A 20,137-nucleotide genomic window follows, 5' to 3' on the forward strand; every position below is an offset into this window, starting at 1 on the left:
CTGGTCGTCTTTGACACATTTTGTCTATTTTTTGTCTTCTTTGGCTTTGCATTGTCTGCTAGTGGCTTAGCTTCTCAAAGGAATACACACATTTTCTAAGCCGCTTCTCCCTCAGGGTCACGGGGGGTGCTGGAGCCTATCCCAGCTGTCATCAGGTGAAGGGGAAGGATACATCCATTGCAGGGCAGACAAACAGACACACACACATTTACACCCAGGGGCAATGCAGCATGTCCAGTTGGCCTGACTGCATGCCTTTGGACTGTGGGAGGAGACCAGAGAACCCAGAGGAAACCCACGCAGACACGGGGAGAACCCTGGTTACCCGGCCGGGGAATCGAACCCAGGCCCTCCTTGCTGTGAGGCGATGGCGCTACCCACCGCGCCGCCCTTCTCAAAGGAGTATTTCAATGAAAACTCTTTGGGGTTTTTTTGCCTTGCCCCAAATTCAGTACTCAGCCAGGACATGTTTGGTTTGCCTCTTTAGCCCTGTGCTGGAGCTAAGAGGCTAATGTAGCTAACAAGCAATGGCAGGCTTGTGGAAACTGCATGCTAACTCATCAGACACCTGCTGCAAACTATCACAAGTGATCTCTAATAAAATGTGGTTTCTGATCTAATGGGTTTTAGCCATGTTGATACTTTTGTTGTAAAACCTTGTCAAACCACAAAAGTAGGTTGATCCAGAGCAAAACCAGGGTCGTTCTCCATGTGGAGGGGAAACCATGTCACAAAGGTTGCAGGGCTTAAAAAGATGCTTAAAATATTAGGCACTGCTCTAAAAGTCGGTATTTACGTTTACACAGCTGGCCTAAGATTAAATAACCCTTTCCCTTATGATTCCTCTGATTTTACTCTTTTCATCCCGTTTCATAGGCGCTCTGCGTCTGTAAAACAGCTCGTCACAAAACCAGTTTAAAACCATTTTTAATGTGACATCAGATTTAAGGTTTAACTTTGGAATTTATATAAAACAGGTTTATCTTTACTTTTTAATACCATTAACATGTTGCATTTCAAAAACATGTATTTGCAAAAAATTGTCAAGAGATGTTGGTCACTGTAGTAGAACTTGCAACCTGGGCAGAAGGAAGGTTGCAAGTCCACACACACTCACACCTAGGGGCAATTTCTTCTTCTTCTTCTTCCGGCTGCTCCCTTTAGGGGTCGCCACAGCGGATCATCTGCCTCCATCTTGCCCCATCCACTGCCTCCTCTACTTTTACACCAACCATCTCCATGTCCACCTTCACTACATCCATAAACCTTCTCTGAGGTCTACCTCTTCTCCTTCTACCCGGCAGCTCCATCTCCAACATTCTTTGCCCAATATATCCACTATTCCTCCTCAACACATGTCCAAACCATCTCAACCTGGCCTCTCTGGCTTTATCTCCAAACTGCTCCACCTTCACTGTCCCTCTGATGTCTTTGGACTATGTGAGGACTGTGGGAGACCACAGGCTTAATTATGCTCACTTTATGACAATTGAACACAGTATTTTCAGGATAAGGGAAGCAGTTTAACAGAGCTTCCCAAGAGCTTCCCTTCCTTAAGGAGGCCACACTCTCTCTCTATATTCATTTATTAATCATTTAGTTTTAATCAGGCAGCACATACCGTCTATGTGTCATGTGCTTTAATGGCTGCGTAGTTCAAAATGTCAAAAATCCTCAGTTTTAACCAGAATATTACTGGAGTCACAGTCACTGGTGTTACATCATATTCATACAACACCAGGGGCTGTTTGGAATTGAGCTCCCCTTTTTGCATATATGATAATAGATGTTCATGGACATGCTAAGATTTGGTTTTGGGATGAAACAATTTTTTAAAATGCATCCACCTGAATTCCCACTCCAAATGAAGAATGACCCATAAATTCATCAGGTTTCTTTCACTACCTACTCAGTAGTTGATTTCAACAATGGCAGTGTGAATTCCATACTGGTCTAAGCTGGTTTCTGCTGGTCTGGTGTTGGTTTTTGCTGGTCACCCAACATGGTCACGCTGGTTGACCAGCATACGAGTGTCCAAACAGTCTGTATTCTAAACTGCTGATCACTGGCGGAACAAAACCTTGTATCTCCAAAAAAGTTGGTTGCTTTACAGGAGAAGAAGAAAACCTACTTTACTTTTAATGTAAGTCAGTGGAACCAGATGTTTTTCCAAGTCATTTTGGGCCGTTTCTATTGGTTCATTCATCATGAAATTTACATACAATGTAATAGGGCAACAGGCATTTGAAATTATGTCAAAAACTGAAAAACAACAAAATTGGAGATACAAGGTTTCCTTCTGACAGCAGCGGTTTGATGTTGGGATGTACCAACTCTCAAAACACGACAATCTATTTATTATTATTTTTTCATTGTTTTGTTAGAAATCGTCTGTGCTGGAGAACAAGACTAAAACAAGAAGTGGCCGATTATATTCAGTGCCCTGACCGTAACTCAAACATGGGCTTTGTATTCTGAAGGTGTGAAAGGCTCATTACAGTTTTGATAGTGGGCTTATAGTCTGGTCCATTTTTGGCTTATAATAGCTATAATTATGGCAAGAACATAGCACCTCCAGTACCTCCTGTAGCCTAATGAATTACGCCCGCAAAGAAAAACTGTAGGCAAGATTACTGAGTGAACAGAAAAGAACCCCCTTCCCAAAAAAGCTGGGATGATGTACAAAATGTAAAATCAACATGCAATGATGTACAAACCCAATATTTCATTGGAAATAGTACAAAGACAACAAATGTTGAAACAGAGACGTTTTATTGTTTTGTGAAAAATGTATGCTCTTTTGATGCCAACAACATGTTCCAAAACAGTTGGGACAGGGGCAACAAAAGGCCAGTAAAGTTGTCTAATGGTAAAAAAAACACCTGGTGCTTAATTACCAACAGGTCAATAACATTACTGGGCATGAAAAGAGCATCCCAGAGAGGCTTTAAGAAGTAAAGATGAGGAGGGTTCACCACTCTGTGAAAAACTGCACGATCAAATAGTGCAGCAATGAAAGAAAAACGTTTCACAACATAAAACAGCAAAGAACCTTTGCTTTTCAACATCTACAGTACATAATAACATTAAATGATGAAATCTCTGTAAGGGACAAGGCAAAAAAACAGTATGTGCTGGCCGCGATCTTTGAGCCCTCAGGTAGCACTGCATTAAAAAGACATGATTCTGTAGTTGAAACTGTGGACAGTTTGTCGCTGCATCCACAAATTTTAAGTTAAAACTCTAAGATGCAAAGAGGAAACCACATGTAAACAGGATCCACAAATGCTGCCCCCTTCTCTGGGCCTGAGCTCATTTAAAATGGACTGAGGGCAAGTGGAAAAGTGTCCTGTGGGCCACTTCAATTTTTGGAAATCATGGACACTGTGTCCTCCGGGCCGAAGACCACTCAGCTTGTTATCAGTGCACAGTTCAAAAGCCAGTATTCATGATGGTATAGGGGTGCACATTTTGCATGTATTACAACAGCATTGCTCCATATTAAACGAGTCCAGGTGCTAAATTGGCTTACCTGCAGTCCAGACCCGACACCACTAAAAACATCTGACACTTTATGAAATGAAAAATACTCTGAACTGTTGAGCAGCTGAAATCCTATATGAAAGAGTGTTATTAAAAGAAGAGGTGATGAAACACAGTGGTAAACATGCCCCCGTCCCAGCTTTTTTGGAACATGTTTTTGGCATCAAATTCAAAAAGGATACATACCTTTTAAAAAAAAAAAAACAATACAATTTCTCAGTTTCAACATTTGATCTGCTGTCTTTGTACTATTTTCAATGAAATGTTTGGTTTAAATGGTTTTTATTTAACATTTTATTTTGTACTTTATTTTGCACAGCGTCCAAACTTTTTTGGAAATGGGGTTGTGGAATTTAGATATGTCAAATATATCGTGCAATAAAGATCCAGGGTGACTTTTTCTCAAAACATGGTGTAAAATGTTATCACTGGGTACCGCAGCATCACTTCAAGCCCTTTCTAAATGGAAAGTGCTTAGAACTGTAGGACCTGGACAGCTAGTGGCTGTAATCGCATCAGAGCCCGTCTGACAGTGTCATGTGCAGTACGTGAGTGACGCTTTGCGTTTTCTGGTTAGTAACGATTTAGCCAAGCAGTTTGCGCAGACTAAACCTCAGACACTACACCTGTCTTGGCTGACCAGCAACGTGTGGTCTAAGAGGAAAAGTGTAAATTAAACTTTACATCGATTATTTCCTTAATAATCCTCATTACCTTCGCACTAGCCTTAATGTCGAAAAATGAGCCGTCAGGTTGGCTTTATCTTCCAAGTTCAAACCTGCATAATCTTTACTCATTAGGACTAATCTCTTTTTTCTGTTAAACCTCACGAGTTAATAAAATATATTCTCGAAAGGTGAGAAATAATTGTAATCACAGTGCAGGCCTGGTCATAGCAGACAGCTCACTAGAGACGAGCAGGGTGAAGAAAAGGGCCCTTAATGACATCACTTACATAAGACAGGCCTAATTTGTGTTGCAATAATGTAGCTGGACCTTCCTTCGCTAACCTAACCTTATTCATCTGGAGCCGAATGCTCTTTAAATTCCACCAATCTTCTCATCAGGCTTCTTTTCTGTGGGCGGTTGCTAAGAAACATAAAAATTGCATCTTGCACAGCGGAATAAATTATCTCAGAGGTAATGGAGCTGAATGATCGCCAGTTTGCAGCCTGTCTCCTTCACACACAACAGTGAGTCGGATACAAACCAGGGTTCCAAAAAGCCCCGATAAGCCCGCATCCATCTGTGCTGCATTTCACACGGGCCTGTTTGAGCAGCACCAATCCAGCAGCTTTTCCGCTGGCACTCTGCCTTGTGGCGATTGAGGAACAAAATGCTTGGGGATAAGTTTAGCACGATAAAAAAAGAAGTTTCTCCTTCCTCGAATGCATCTGATCAGTTACACTCTTACAAAAGGATGGTTCTTCAAGGGTTCTTTAGTTCTGTTTAGAACCATCAGCTCTATATAGGACCATTTGCATGCTTAAACGTGTCGCAACAGCACGACAAACACACCATGTCTGCAAAGGATTCTTTGAGTGTTCATGGTTCTATGTAGAACCATTTTCTTTACTACAGAACCCTTGAAGAACCTTCATTTTTAAGTGTGCTGGACCACTTGCATGCTTAATGGTTTAATAGCACCATAACATACAAATGGTCCATCAAGTGTTCATGGTTCTATATAGCTTACTAAAGAGCCCTCTAAGAACCTTTAAGAGTCTACTTCGACAGTTACCTTAGGTTCCTATATTGTTACAATGTTTGAGTGTTCATGGTATACTAAAGAACATTTGGAGAACCTCTACTTTAGCATTTACCTTAGAATATATATAATGGAGATAAGTTTATCATGATAGTCTCTCCCTTCTGAAATATATTTGAACAGTTTCACTCTTAAAGGATGGTTCTTCAAGGGTTCTTTAGTTCTATTTAGAACCATGAGGTCTACGTAGGACCATTTGCATGCATAAATGGTTTTATAGCACCAAGAAGAACTACAGTAACATACAAATGGTCTTTTAGTGAACTATACAGAACAATGAACACTTAAATAGCCCATGAAGAACCTTTAAGGGTCTACTCTAGCAGGTACCTTAGAACAGCGATTACCAGCCTTGCTGTCTTTCTGCAGACTTTAGTACCAACCTGCTCCATCTAATTGCTGCCTTCAGAAATCAACGTACTGCATTAGATTAGGTTTGGAGGTCAAACCCACCGGAAGGCCAATCTGTAGTAACAGGGTTGGTGACCACAGCCATAGAATGGCTAAAAGAACAGCAGCCATCCTGAAACCGGAATTGTGTTTGTATTGAGTTTTATGCAGCGTCACGAGGTCAGTAGCCACATAAAATCTGGGATTTCTCAACAACTTGATGCAGTTTGAGGCAAATGGGACTATAAATCAAGCAGGGCCTTCCCACCCTTTGTTGGCAAAATTAGCCTCGTAATTCCAGTGCAGGAAACACATTTCCGACATGGAACGTTTGAGATTGAGGGGGAAAAACTGCAAATTATATTCGTTTTGACCAAATGTTACTTCAAAATCAATGTAAGTGGGAAAGCATGACATTTTCCTTCCACGTTGTGATGTTTTGAGTGAAACGCTATCAGGGTGGTTTCTCAGCTAGCTCAACTTTTCCACTTGAGGATATTTGGGTGGTGGGAGGTGAAAGACGATGGATATTTTTCCCCACCTCCAAAGACAAAGTTTCACAAAAGCTACTAAACTCATCAATTGTAGTAGTGATGGGAGTAGCAATAGTGAGTGATCATCCCTTTTAAGTATTTGATGATTCAATGTGCTTTAATGACAGGATTTTAAAGAAAAAGACTAAATTGTGGGAAAACATTTACATATTAGCATTGCAGAGATAATTATTTCCGTAGGGATTAAATTCAGTAAAATTTGAAGACCGCAGCTCAGCCTGGCTTAAATATTCTGCCCTTTTGGTGTACAATAAGTGTTGTATCTAAACGTGTCTTATGCAGATATTAAAGCAATGTAACACTAATAACTGAGGATTAAGCCTTAATTTATATAGCACTGTTCATGCCATGGGCAGATCAGTGCTTTAGATAGGTGAGCTTTACACTATAATTCAATCTGACTTTAAAAATACTAGGTTCTTCTTTTAATGTTGAGTTTTATTAAAAGGTCCCGTTAGAGATGTTTAAGTGAGCACGGAGCTTGACCATCTAATAAAAAGGGGATTTGAGTTCCACAGTTTAGAAGCAGAATAACTGGCCTCTTCACATTTTGGATTTTATGGGAAGTATTTGCAGACGCAAGCAGGTACTTTGAAGTCATTTAGAGCCTTAAACTTTTAGCAGAACCATAAAATCTCTCCTAAAAGATAGTTAGTCTGAGTGGTTCCTTTAAAACACGAGTGATCGGAGCCCCGTTTCGTCTTTGTTAGCATCTGTGCCACTGCATTTTATGCAAGCTGTATAGGATGGTTTTCTTGGGAAGCCCAGTAAAAGAGCATTTCAGTGATCAACTCTGCAACACATGGACAAACAAGTTTATCCACATTGCTCAGAAGCAGAAAAGGCTGGACTTCAGTATTTCATAAAAGCTACTTTAGTGACCATTTACATGCAGGATAAAACATGAGAATGAGATCACACGCTGGTATTCCACCTTAGGTTTAGGACACTAAAGAACCAAGGTTCTCAAAAAGCATGTTTTAGTACCAAACTCCTGTCCTTGTTTTTTGTATTTTAGTTGTGGAAAACCGCAACATCCACTGAAATGACAGCTGGAAAGCCAGTCAGTCTTGATTTTCAGAAGGATTTAAGTGTATAACTGTCAGCTATGACACCTGGTACAGGTTTCCTAATGACTTCAACCTAGAGGTTACATGTACACAGAAAAAGCAAAGGCCCTAAAACAGAACCTTGGGGGACTCCAAGAAATCAATCTAGCAAAATGGGTCAATTTTGATCAAGTTGACAGTTTTGGACCAAGCTCTGGACCAAGCTCTGGCTAGTATATCCACAACTGGGAGTGGCTTTTCCACCTTACTCAGTGCTGGTAGACAGTTTCTTAGCTAGTCGTGGACTTCAAAATGCTGCTGGTTATCCCCAAGCACAAAGCAACAGAATTAAGAGGCAAAAAAGGTAAGGGGTAATAAATCTGGAGCACAGAACAACAGATTGCCATTATTGTGATTTATTTGTACAATAGGAAGCTGTACACCGTCTCTGCTCAGCTGTAAAGGCAAAAGCCAAGCATTTACATGCTGGAGCCAGACACCTCACTACCCCTTCCCTTAAAATGCTACACTTGAACAAAGCAGATAGGGCCTCACCCATCAACATATCCCTGCTAGAACAGTAACCTAAAAGAAACCAAAAGTGGTCCAGAAAAGGCAGAAAGAAACATTTAAAAAGCAAATTAAAACAAAAAGAACTCTTCTAAACGATTACTATTCAATCAAAAGAGCAGGGAGAAGTTATGGCCACAGAAAGAGCAAAGTTTCATCGCTGCTTCTCAGGTGCTCAACGTTAATCGACAAGGCATATGGTGATGTTCACATCAAAACCATGTGCCTAAACCACTGTTCACACCAAACACAGCTACAACATTCATGTTTCGTTACAGTCATAATCACACCTCATTAGGACCAATGTCATTTGGGCCAAAAAATAAAATAAAATCCCAGTTTGTCCTTTGCATTCAAAACAGCCTCTTTTTTTCCATAGCATCAATATTAGTTTAAATCAAGTTAAATTATGACATTCATATAAAGCAAAACCAAAAAACCCATATAAAAAGGTATACCAAAGACAGACAATGACACTTGGCAGTTCAGTGGTCTTTATGGGCAGGACGGGTCATGACCATTCAAAACGCAGCAGGCTGCAGAACGTGAAACTCCCTGCTGTACGGTCCAGTGCTGCTTTTTTTTTTTTCCCTGGGTAGTGAGGGTCGTCCCCTTTTAACTCCAAATCAAGTTTGCGTGGCAGCCACCTTGCCCCGCTCATGAAACCCACGTGTCCCGTCTGGGCCTCTGGGGAGCCGCACCACGCCTGGCGGGAGCCCGTCTGCATTCTGAATCTTTCGGCCAAGCATGGGGCTCCCCACTGGGCTGCTCTCTTGGCTAGCCACCTGCTTCCTGCGCTGGACCCATGGACTGCCTGAAGGGGTCAGGCTGCTGTCTGAGGAATAGTCCGCCCAGCGGCGGCCTGGCTCCGGGCTCAGCCTGCCTTCACTAGCCAGGGGAGACTTTCCAGACTGGGGCGGAGCTTTCCTTTGGGCACTGGGGCTAGCCCTGGGGCTGTTCCAGGGGCTGGAGCGGGGCGACAGGTGGAAGTTTGGTGGGCCTCCGCTGGTGGGGCTCAACTTGTTGCAACTGGAACGTGATTTTCGGGCAAGTCGAGGCGAGGTGGGGTTGCTTTCCGTCTCTGAAGAGCTACAGGCCGAGTCGTCATGGTACTGGAGCTCCCGTACTCTGCTGTTGAGCGAACGACTCTTGCTCATCCCCCCTCCGCCCTCCTCCCTTGGTGGCCTCTCCTTTTGCACCTTCTTTTTGGGTGGCTTGGTGCCAATCAGCACAACCTTGAGCCCAAGCAAGCCCTTGCCGTCTCCATTTCCACTCAGATAGGCCTCATGGGCCCTCACGGCTGCCTCTACCTCCTCGAACTCCACAATAGCGCACTCCTCACTGCCCAGCTGTGAGTAGCGGCCACTCAGCTTCTTCAGGTCAGCTGGAAGGTCTTTCCCAGGCTTCAGCACCCGCACTGAGGCAATGGGGCCGTAGATGCCGAAAGCTTTGAGGAGGAGTTCCATGAGGCACTCCTGCTGGGCAACACCACCACCAGGGCTTCCATCGCCAGCACCACCTCCACCTGCCAAAGCCACACCCAGCTCTGGCCAGCGCTGCAGCTCACTCAGGAGCAGCATGCGGCTGGGCAGCGACTCACTGGCAAACACCGGGACGCTCGTGCAGCGCCGAACCTTCCGGCCCTCGTCGTTCAGCTCTAGGAGGTTGGACTGGCGCAACGCATAGGCTGTGGTCCTCCAGTCCCGAGTCAGGTGCTTCACCTGAGAGGAAAAAAAACAAAAAGAGGGATAACTGACTGCCAGCTCAATTCAAATCATTTATAAGACTTGACTGAATTTACATACATTCATGACCAATTTCTAAGCTCCATCCCTTAGAATTAAACAGGCTGTTGCCTGACTGGCATGTATATTTGTTCTAAATTGGCTGGCCTTTATAGTGCCTCGTTTAAAAAGCAGTCCAGGCAAAAAGTACAGAACAAAGTGTTAGGTTCAAACTGAAATCCTCAGGGACCTTTGAAAAAGAAATTAAGCCACTCCTTTTAAAAGGATCCATTTGCATCCTGACCAACATGAGCAGCACAATGTTTGAACTGCTACAGGCTGTTTGCAGGAACATCACTTCAACCAAATGGGCACTTCAGCCAAATGCCCGTATCTGATGCAACCCTGTCATAATTTAAACAAAAACGTGAATTAAATATTTTATACTCAAGAAACAAAAAAAAAAAAAAAGCATGAGTCAAACTAACAATAATGAAGAGATGTATAAATATGCAGGACTATGCAAATTGTAAACACCCTCTTGCCTCCACGTTTAGATGTGCAATATAAATTTGACTCAATTGAAATTTTAATTATCACTGATCCATTTTATATAACAGCTTCCTGCACAATCCAAACATCTTAAACAAGCTATGGTAAGGCAGGCGTGTTCTTCAGCTGTTGGCAAGTTCTAACACCACACCATAATCATCTAATTAGCATAATTTCATATATAGCCATACATAGTCAAAGGACAAATATGAAGCAACACCTTTGATACAATTCAGTCTAAATCATGCACTTCAACACAATGTCACCACCTTTTTTTCCCCTGGACATCAGCCACTGTACCAAATTTATTAGGACCAATTTAAAGGATTTTTCTCTTTTCCTAAGAGAAAGGGACATGCAATCAGGGGATCCGTACAACTACATACTGTAAGTATTCATCGACTTCAGCTGACTGCCTGTACGAGTTTGTTTGTGGTGCTATGGAGTTCAGTATCAGTCCTCCCACTCATCCTGTTCAAACTGCAGCGTTACCAATCTCAAGGGCCACGCCGCTGTTACTTAGCAGATGTTATGATGAGTACAAGCCTGAATGACCCAATTCTACAGCTCAATCCACCCTCATCACATTTTCTGAGCGAGTTCCTGTACAGTTGCATCAGATAAGCAGGAAGTGGATATAAAAGGGGGAAGTCTGAATGCTGCTTGCAACAGACTGCAAGTTAGAGCTGCTTTAATGCACAAGAGACCGTCATGAACCAAAATTCGCTGCAGCTGCGATGCTGGTTTACTGGCACCACCCAGGCCAGCAGGTTCTTGTAGAGGACTTATGTCAACATGTTTCACAGCCATACATCACTGCTGTCAGAACAAGGCCTTTGTATCTCCATTTTAGTCGTTTTTCAGTTTGACCGCTCATTACACTAAATTTCATTGTTACTGGATCAAAAGAAAAGGCCCAAAATGACTATGCAAGTCAATGGAACCAGACGTCCTTCAAAGTAAAGCAGTTTTTTTTTCTCTTCTCCGGTAAAGCTACCATTTTATAGATAAGAATTTGCTGCAACAGCGATATATAAAACTCAGACTTCAGCATCTTTCTGTAAATTAATTACGGGAAATAAAAAAACCCCACACCACCATCCTTAAGCCTGAAGTGATCAAGTGTCAAGTGATCAAATTTGAAAGCAATGACCACATCTTGGGCCAATTTCAATCATTTGAAAGCTGTGTATTTCCTACAGTCCATAAACAGCTCCTTTATTTAAGAAATCTTAGTTGTACCAAAACAAATTGGGTAACCGAGACTCTCGGCATCTCTGAAGTGCAGCCTTTCTGAAAACGCATGATTCATAGACCCAATTGGACAGTTTACATAACAGTTGTCAGCGCTCCCGGATGCGGCCTTGAGCGCAGATTTATCACCACTACTAACCTTCTTGAAAGACGTGAGCAGCTTGATGCTGACGAAGCCAAGCTTATTGCGGCGGACGTGTTTGAGCAGGAAGGCGTCGTGCTCCAGGTTCTCGTCCGACAGGTAGTACTCGATCTGGGCTACAAGTTTGCGGGTCAACTCGGGGTCCGGAGGCTGCCAGCTCTCCTCTTCCAGCTCTCCTCCGCTCGTTCCAGCACCACTGAGAGAAACAAGGAAACAATGACTTCCATTGTCTACTTGGCCAAAGTGTGTAAGGACTGGTGTCCAAGTAATTCTAGTGTTTACATTTTTATTTTTTCTCCTTGAGATCCACTTCCAACCTTGTTTTATGCCCCAAAAATCCTTGTAATTCATTTTTACAAGACCATTTTCCTCTCTTAGCTCCTGGAATGGAATTCAACAACTGATATTGCAATGTAGCTCAAGACTAATCCATGTCCTGGAAACATCCCAGGGCAGTTAAAACATACAAGACCCAGGAGTCAGATCCATCACGATCATGAAATTTTAGCTGATTAATTACTAAAAGCACAGGCCTCCAGCAGCCAAACTGGCCAATGATTTCGTTTTCTAGCCACTGATAACTGGTCGCATCCACCTGATGACTGACCAGGCTCATAGCTTTTGCCTTCCAAAGCACATCACCAGAAGTGAGCTGCTTAGGCATGACGGCACCATTTCAGAGAAGCTCGCCATTCACTTTTCATTTTGAGACAAATCAGTCCAAAGATAAAGCCACACCCAAGCGTTTTTACATCACCATATGACCCCTCTCATCTTCGAGAGGCTGGACTGTCATTTGAACCACAGGCCTGTCAATACAGCTTCAAAACATTTATCCATGACTGCACAGAAAATGTGATTAATACAAAGCACAGAGCAGGTAAACTTGCTGCCATTACAACATGGTAATTCAGCAGTTACAATAGCTTACATTTAAAAATGGTTTATTTTATAATGACCAGTATTACAGTACATGTTTCCCTGAGGTCATTACTCGTTCTGTTCTCACCTATTCTACCGGATCTTTTACAGAAAGCTACTAATGGAGTAGATCCTGGCTGAATTCATTTTAGTTCTGTTATGTAGTGAAACTAACGTGGCTGCGATTTGTTTTGTTCAACACCTTCACAGTTCGCTAGGCAGCTTCTACAGCTTCCTTGCACCACACTTTAGATCTGCAGGTTCCTGCACAGCCTGATGCGTTCCTGCCTGACCTCACCTGGTCACCACTGAAAACGGCAGGATGATGGGGTCTAGTTTGCATGTGTACATTATATGTGTAATTTTTTTTTTACTTGCATACATATAAATAAAATAAATAAAAAGTTAACCCCCCCCACCCATTTGACACCATTTGAAAACACCTGGTGGCCTTTACACCACACGTAAATTTAATCAGTGATGGACAAAAAGAAACCGCCCAAAATTACTTGGAAAAAATTCTGGCTCCATTGACTTGCATTAAAAGTAAGGTGTGTGTTTTTTTTCCTTCTCCTGTAAAGTTTCCATTATAGAGACGGCAGCAACAAACTACTCTGTCCTCTAAAGAACTACTCACAGCTGCCCTATAAAAGGTGCTACAGGACTAATCAGAAGGAAAAGTGTATAATAAATGCACATTATAATTAATGTTATACATTTGCTGCGGTCAGCTGAAACTATAATCAGCCCAAATCACCATGACTGGGTAATTATAGTGGTGATATATGCGGCTGTATAAACTTGTCAACATGTTTTCATGTCAGTTGTGAATCTTGCGTTATTTACCTTCACCATCCTGGTATTCTGAGCTGGATTCATGGACCTAAACCATGTAAGCCCCCCTGGCAACTACAGAAACCCCCTCTTTCACTTGTGTGAAATTTAGTTTTACCTTTGTTTAACATTCATATCAAATGTATGACGAGTTTTACAAACTGAAAATTTGGGCACAAATGGGTTCTTTGCATTCTGTGACTGGATCTTAACGACAGTGGACCCCTTACTGGTAAAACCATTATTTAAAAGATTGTTAAAGAATCAGAAACTAAGAATTTGTTGGTTCTTCAGGTGATTATTCTAATATACACTCTAAAAAGACGGTTTTAAGGGTTTCTTTTACGAAATGGTTCTATATAGAACCATGAGCACTTTGCACACAATGGTGTGGGGTTGTTTTTCAGGAGTTGGGCTCGGCCCCTTAGTTCCAGTGAAAGGAACTCAAAGCTTCAGCACCAAGAGTTTTAGGACAATTTCACGCTCCCAACTTCGTGGGAACAGTTTGGGGACGGCCCCTTCCTGTTCCAACAGGACTGCACACCAGTGCACAAAGCAGGTCCATAAAGACGTGGATGAGCGAGTTTGGCGTGGAAGAACTTGAGTGGCCTGCACAGAGTCCTGACCTCAACCTGATAGAACACCTTTGGGATGAATTAGAGCGGAGACTGTGAGCCAGGCCATCTCGTCCAACATCAGTGTCTGACATCACAAGTGTGCTTCTGGAAGAACGGTCAAAAATTCCCATAAACACTCCTAACCTTTGTGGAAAGCCTTCCCAGAAGAGTTGAAGCCGTTATAGCTGCAAAGGGTGGGCCAACATCATATTAAACCCTATGGATTAAGAATGGGACGTCACTCAAGATCATAAGTGTGAAAACAGACAAGCGAATACTTTTGGAAACGGCGTATATACACAGACAAACTGCAATGTCAATCTCTTTAGCCCTACATCCACAACCCATACTGGTGTCCACTCATTTATCATACAGCCCGACATCTGATTTGATTTAAAATGCACTCTGAATAAATCTCATCCGACAGCAGTACACCAGCCAGAAGTCGGACGTTTTTGGCAGCAGCTACATCACACCACCATACCCCCTCAGAGGGTGGCCTGCTACACAGACTGCCCCCACACAGATTCACAAAAGACTCCTCCGCAGCGTCCACAATAACGCCACAAAGTGTCCGGCAAGCGAGGACACAAGCCAAGACCTCTCCTTCTGATGACAGCCAAGTGACTGAGCACATGGCGCTCCAGGGACCGCCACACAAACGCACAGCCGCAGGGGAGAGCTCTCGAAAAAACAAACCCGGTGCTTCAATCATTTCACTATTAGCCTACAATTAAAAGGGTCCCGACTGCCATTGCTGAACGGCTTGCCCACTCGACAGATAGAAACAGTCAGGGAAATCAAATTAAACTGATGACTCATCGGCTTTGCAGCGTCCTCCCACGCCCTTTAAAAAAGGGCTGGACTGAGCAGACTGAAAACGCTGCCTCTCAGTCAACAAGTGGAGCGATCAGCCGTGGCTGGGAATGAGGGTGTGGGTGCCCTTTTTAAACCAAAAAATAGAGGAGCTTGTCAGGAAGCCTCCTACACCGCAACAAGCACAAAGACGATGCAATTAACTGGGCCAACAAAGCCTGAAGCCTGTTGACGCAATCTGTGTGAGGAATGTGGGTGGTGTAGACTATCCTAGGACAGCGTTTCCCCCTCAAGTCCACCTGCACTGCAGTTTGCCTCCTCTGCACTCGAGTCGCATTAGTAAGTGATCGGGCTCTTCATGAGCTAAATCGGCTGTACCGGAGCGAAGAAAGGCACAAAGGTACAGCACAGGTGGGCTACAGGATTGTGGTGCAGGTGATGGTTATACTGAATAGGCATCTTGCAACAGCTCATTTTTAGTTTTAGCAGTATTTACGCACAAACATGCACTTAACTGCAATGCATCATTTACTGGGCACTTTGAAAATTGTTCCCCTTTTCCGGAAAGCCTCGTTCACACGTACAATGACGTGCAATATTCATCAGCATGCTGCAAAACAAGCCAATCAGATTAAAGAAAGTTCACAAGACGTGATTGAGTACCAGTGTGCAGACAGTAACCTCGGCAACGCAAATTCATCCGATACCATAAGTTTGGAAAACTTTGATAATGAGTTTTAGGAATACCGCCCAGCAGCACAGCTGGAAACCCCCATCCCGGCCTGCATTCCTCAGTAACCCAACACTTGTGATAACTTGCCAGCCGGCTGACTGAGCACTACGGACAGCAGTAGCAAGCCAAAAGCAGGCATGACGCAGGGGAATTAGAGCAACAGGTCTGGGTGCCACTTCACCCTTGGCTGACAGTGGCCAGCAGGTGTTTACGTCAAAGGGATTACAATGAATTAAGGTATAGAGCCACAGGAATGCTTTTTAGGAACCTCTAAAGCCTTCCGGGGTGAGCAGCTAGCCAAAGGAGTAGCATTTCCTCCTCGTTCTGCTTTATCAGCCAATGTGCATCAGACGTGCATCAAGACTTAGAAAGTCCATCTTTTCTTCAGAAATGGGAGCAGAGATGGACAGCTGGTGTAGCCCCCATATTTGTTGGCCCATGTGATGCATTTGAAGTTGAGGGCAAGATTTTATAGCAGCAGCAGCTCCTCGACTAGACTAAAAACACAAAAACACCTCCAACTTTAAAACATCTACATAATTCAACGGTTAAGATGTGGCCATTCAGAGCGGTGTGGTCCAAAATGCTCTGTACTAGAGAAACTCCCAGAACTGTTCACAGCAGTGGTGATGGGAACCAGGCGTCAGAGGAGTTTAATGCCTATAAAAAGCTTCCTCATAGAAAGTTTACACAAAACTGCTCATGAATATTCTGAGTGATGCCAGAGATGCCGTTTCATGAATGCTTTGTGATGCACATTTGACCTAAAATGCCTTGTTAATCCATTTATTTCAATGTACTCATGGCAGAGGGGTACACACATGGCATGGCACCAAGTATGCAAAGACTTGAGCCTTTCACTGTTATCAAACCCATCGCTAGAGGCTTAAGACCCATTGCAGGCTCACTGGAGGTTTTGTGGAGTAAATGAAATGGTTATAGTCGGTGTTGTGGACACTGTGGGCCCCTGGTCCTGGCCAGAACCACTCTTAGTGACCGCTTACACCAAGGAATGGATTCTTGGGGAATTTTGGAATTCCCCTTTAAGAAGGGCTCTGGTCCTATAGAGAAAGTTGCCCTGAGGTTTTCTTACGATAGCGGCGCCACAAAGATGCCCAACAGCTACTTCTAGACCACGCAGACACAAGGCAGACAGGCACGTTCGTGTTCCCCACCCACTTCAGTTTCGGACGCATTTGCATGCAACACGGCCACGCTAAGCTACTTCAGGAAGCTCAAGTCTGCTTCTCACTTGAATTTCACCGTTCCACCTTAAATGCTGCAGCAGACCGCAACTTCTGCACGGCTGAAGGTGGAACGGGCAAAATGTAAGGTGGAGCCATTCAAAGCGGAACACGAAAAACTCGAGGTTGAGCAATTTAAGGTGGACCCACACCATTTAAGGTGGACCGGGAAAATTCGAAGTTCAGCCTCGCTCACGCCGCCGAAGATCGACTCGAGCAGCCGAGGTCTGGCCAGATTAGCTAGCTGGGTTATACGAGGTTAGGTACGAGTGTCCGCCGCCCACCTGGATTTCTCGTGCCTCGCCAGCTCGTCCTCGCTGCAGCTGCCTCCGTGGAGCTCGGCTCGCCCGGAGCAGTCCAGCGACTCTTCCTCGTCGGGCTCCTCGTCCTCGGCCGCTTGGATGGCCACGGTGATGGTCACTCGCGTGCCCATGTCCCCGGGCTCCATCTCCGCCGTCTCGACGGCGCTCATGCTCGCGCTGGGGTCGGAGGAAGCTCGGGCTCTCGGGAGGAGCGCGAGGCGCACGGCCTGCCAGAGCTCCCGGATCCCCCTCCACGCAGAGACCGCGGGACTGGAGGAGGCAGCGGCTCGCGAGCCGGGGCTAGGTGCTGGAGGAGGAGGAGGAGGAGGAAGAAGAGGAGGGCGGGCGTCGTCTTTAAGAGGCTTTGCGTGTTTGAGACGTGGCGAGTCGTGGAGCTGCTCAGGCCCGGCCCACCAGCATGAGCCCGCCTGCAGCCAGGAGGGAGGCAGCAGGAAGGAGAGCAGGCGGAGGAGGACCTTCAGTAGCGCCTGCATGCTTTCACGATTATTCTCTTTATTTCTCGAGTCAGTGTTGAGGGGCTGGCCGCTGCCCTTTGCGCGTGCCTATATACGCCTAATGAGAACCTCTCCATTGTTTGCACGTGAAAGCAATCAAGCAGCGCGCGGACGAGGCTCGAGCCCAGTGGATAATGCAAATTGCTTAATAGGCTTTGGCACGTGGGCCGGGATTTGCTGCTGGGCTCAGACAGAAATACAACAACCGAGTACTGAGCGGCTGAAGCGCAGCTGCGGGAAATGCGAGACGTTTGCCACAGCATTGCGTTCCCGCAAACTAATGGGGCAGTCAAACTGATTTGGGGGCAGTCGTGGGCTGGAGGTGCGGGAACTGGCCCTGTGACCAGAAGGTCGCCGGTTCGATCCCCAGGGCCGACAGTGCATGACTGAGGTGTCCTTGAGCAAGACACCTAACCCCCAACTGCTCCCTGGGCGCCGTGGGTAGGGCTGCCCACCGCTCCGGGCAAGTGTGCTCACTGCCCCCTAGTCAAATCACTATCCCACATCACTATTGTGAGGGAACACAAAGCCGTTGGAAAGGAACGCTAAATTATTTCGGGATCTCCTTCTCGCGCCTTGCTAAGTAATAGCCATGACTTAATGATCTCAGTCCCACGTCTTACTAAGTAATGACCATGCATTAGGATTTTGTCCCAATGTCTTACTAAGTTGTGGCTATGACTTAATTATCTCATTCCCACACCTTACTAAGCCTTGGTCATGCATTAGAAACTCGTTTCCATGCCTTACTGTGTCATGGCCGCGACTTAAATATCTCATTCTCATGCCTTACTTAGCAAGGCGTGGGAATGAGATCCTAATGCATGGCCAGGACTAAGTTGTGCCCACGCATTATGTTTATTTATATGCGATCACCACCAGGACTCTGTAGAACTAAAAAGGAATCATTTTTTGTCTTTTTCTCTTTTTCTTTTTTCTTAATCACCTCCGTCCCGGCGTTACATGTAAAAACTCACAAGACTCGAGTGGGTTATAAATGAAATGGCTATATTTGTGTTGTGGCCCCTGGAAACCTGAACCTGTACAAAGAACCCCTTTGTTCCCCTTCAGTTCCCCTTCAAGGCCTCCAAAGGGTTCCTCACAGAAAAGCACTTCGCTGTTATGCTGCCCGATGCCTGAAACATCGTTTTATTACAGTTTTCATGTAAGATTTTTCCTAAAACTATGTTTTAGGACTGAGGTGTCCTTGAGCAAGACACCTAACCCCCAACTGCTCCCCGGGCGCTGCGGATAGGGCTGCCCACCGCTCCGGGCGAGTGTGCTCACTGCCCCCAAGTGTGTGTGTGCTCACTAGTGTGTATGTGGTGTTTCACTTCACGGATGGTTTAAATGCGGAGGTGGAATTTCCCCGTTTGTGGGACTAATAAGGGTCTCTTAATCTTAATCTTAATCTTTTACATCACATATTAAAAGGAAGAAGCCGTGCGGGTTCAGTAGTAAATAAAATGACTGTATACAGTAAGTTTCTCTAGAGTGCGCAGTGTCATATCAAACCACTCCGAATGACTTTGTTTACATCTCCGCAGTTAATTCATGCTAAGAAATTCCCTTTTCTGGCTCACCGGGGAAAAAGACTCCAGGCGTCTAAGCGCTCCATTCATAAATATGCACATGCAGCCCGGGTCTTAATGGCAGACCTGTGAGTAGCTGTACTACATACAAGTGGCTTATGGCTGCGGTCGTGAAGCTGACGTGCGCCGACTGCCAAGAGAGATTTTGCCGCTGGTGTTTTTCCGGTGACTCATTCATGCCTGTCCACTTATTGATGGGTCTGCCTCCGAAGACGTGAGGCGATGCTGCTGCAGCGAGTCAGCTCCTGATGTGACCTGCATCCTGATGTGCAGGAGCAAGGCTGCTGCAGACAGACAGACAGGCAGGCCGACAGATGTGCGCAGGCTGGAAAGGCATCATCTGAGAGGAGAGGCGTCCTTTTGTCTGCGTGGTGAAGTCTAACGGCTTGGAAATGTGACGAGCACAATTAGTGAGCGTTCCCGGACAAAGGCAGCTGGGCTCTTTTGTTAATGCTCTATTTGTTCGTGCACGTTGGCTGGCGATGCTTGATCGGCCTCCTCCAGGACCCAGATTGACGCGCTGATTGTGACAGAAGGATAACCGCACAGGCAGCGACTGACCGCTGGCATTGTTGTGCTTTTGTGCTGTCTGGCGCATGTTGTGTGGCTGTGTTAGCTGCTCTGCTGTGGCAGCGCTGTGACCTCCTTCAACCCTTCTCCTGCGTTCAGATCTTCCATTTGACGGTGTGTTGCTTGACTGTATATGTGTATGTGTGAGGGGGGGTGGGGGGTGGTTGGGTGGGTGGGTGGGTGGGGGTGCAGCGCTGCACGTCCCTCCCTCTGACTCAGTCAGGATATTTATAGACTCCTGCACCCAAGAGAGGCCGGCCAAGTCCCCATGTATAATGCATTACAACAGACAAATTGCAGTGATCCCTGCGTCTTAGGAGTGTGTGTGTGTGTGTGTGTGTGTGTGTGTGCTTAGAGACAGACAGACAGAGAGAGAGAGAGAGAGAGAGGGTGTCTGTGTTAATGTGTGATTCGTATAATCTCCTTAAGTCCTGCCCTCAGGCTAAC

The 20,137-nt window shown here is 45.0% G+C and overlaps 2 protein-coding genes across 2 annotated transcripts in view; one reads left to right on the plus strand and one right to left on the minus strand.

The window, feature by feature from the left end:
• Nucleotides 1-7,704: 7,704 nt before the first annotated feature.
• On the minus strand, nucleotides 7,705-17,564 carry larp6a (La ribonucleoprotein 6, translational regulator a). The gene is made up of 3 exons (XM_017717182.2): nucleotides 16,996-17,564; nucleotides 11,544-11,742; nucleotides 7,705-9,595 (listed from the first exon to the last, which is right to left on the minus strand). Exons 1-3 carry the CDS (start codon nucleotides 17,505-17,507, stop codon nucleotides 8,501-8,503), a joined length of 1,806 nt encoding a protein of 601 aa, XP_017572671.2. The 5' UTR covers nucleotides 17,508-17,564; the 3' UTR covers nucleotides 7,705-8,500.
• A 1,772-nt stretch (nucleotides 17,565-19,336) lies between these two features.
• LOC108439017 (leucine-rich repeat-containing protein 49) overlaps nucleotides 19,337-20,137 on the plus strand; it is a 91,293-nt gene continuing 90,492 nt past the window's right edge. The window contains exon 1 of the mRNA XM_037540260.1: nucleotides 19,337-19,804. The gene's annotated coding sequence lies outside the window, so the exon portion shown is untranslated. The remainder of the gene's footprint in view (nucleotides 19,805-20,137) is intronic.

This window comes from Pygocentrus nattereri, chromosome 7 (assembly GCF_015220715.1).
Source record: "Pygocentrus nattereri isolate fPygNat1 chromosome 7, fPygNat1.pri, whole genome shotgun sequence".
Classification (NCBI taxonomy): domain Eukaryota; kingdom Metazoa; phylum Chordata; class Actinopteri; order Characiformes; family Serrasalmidae; genus Pygocentrus; species Pygocentrus nattereri.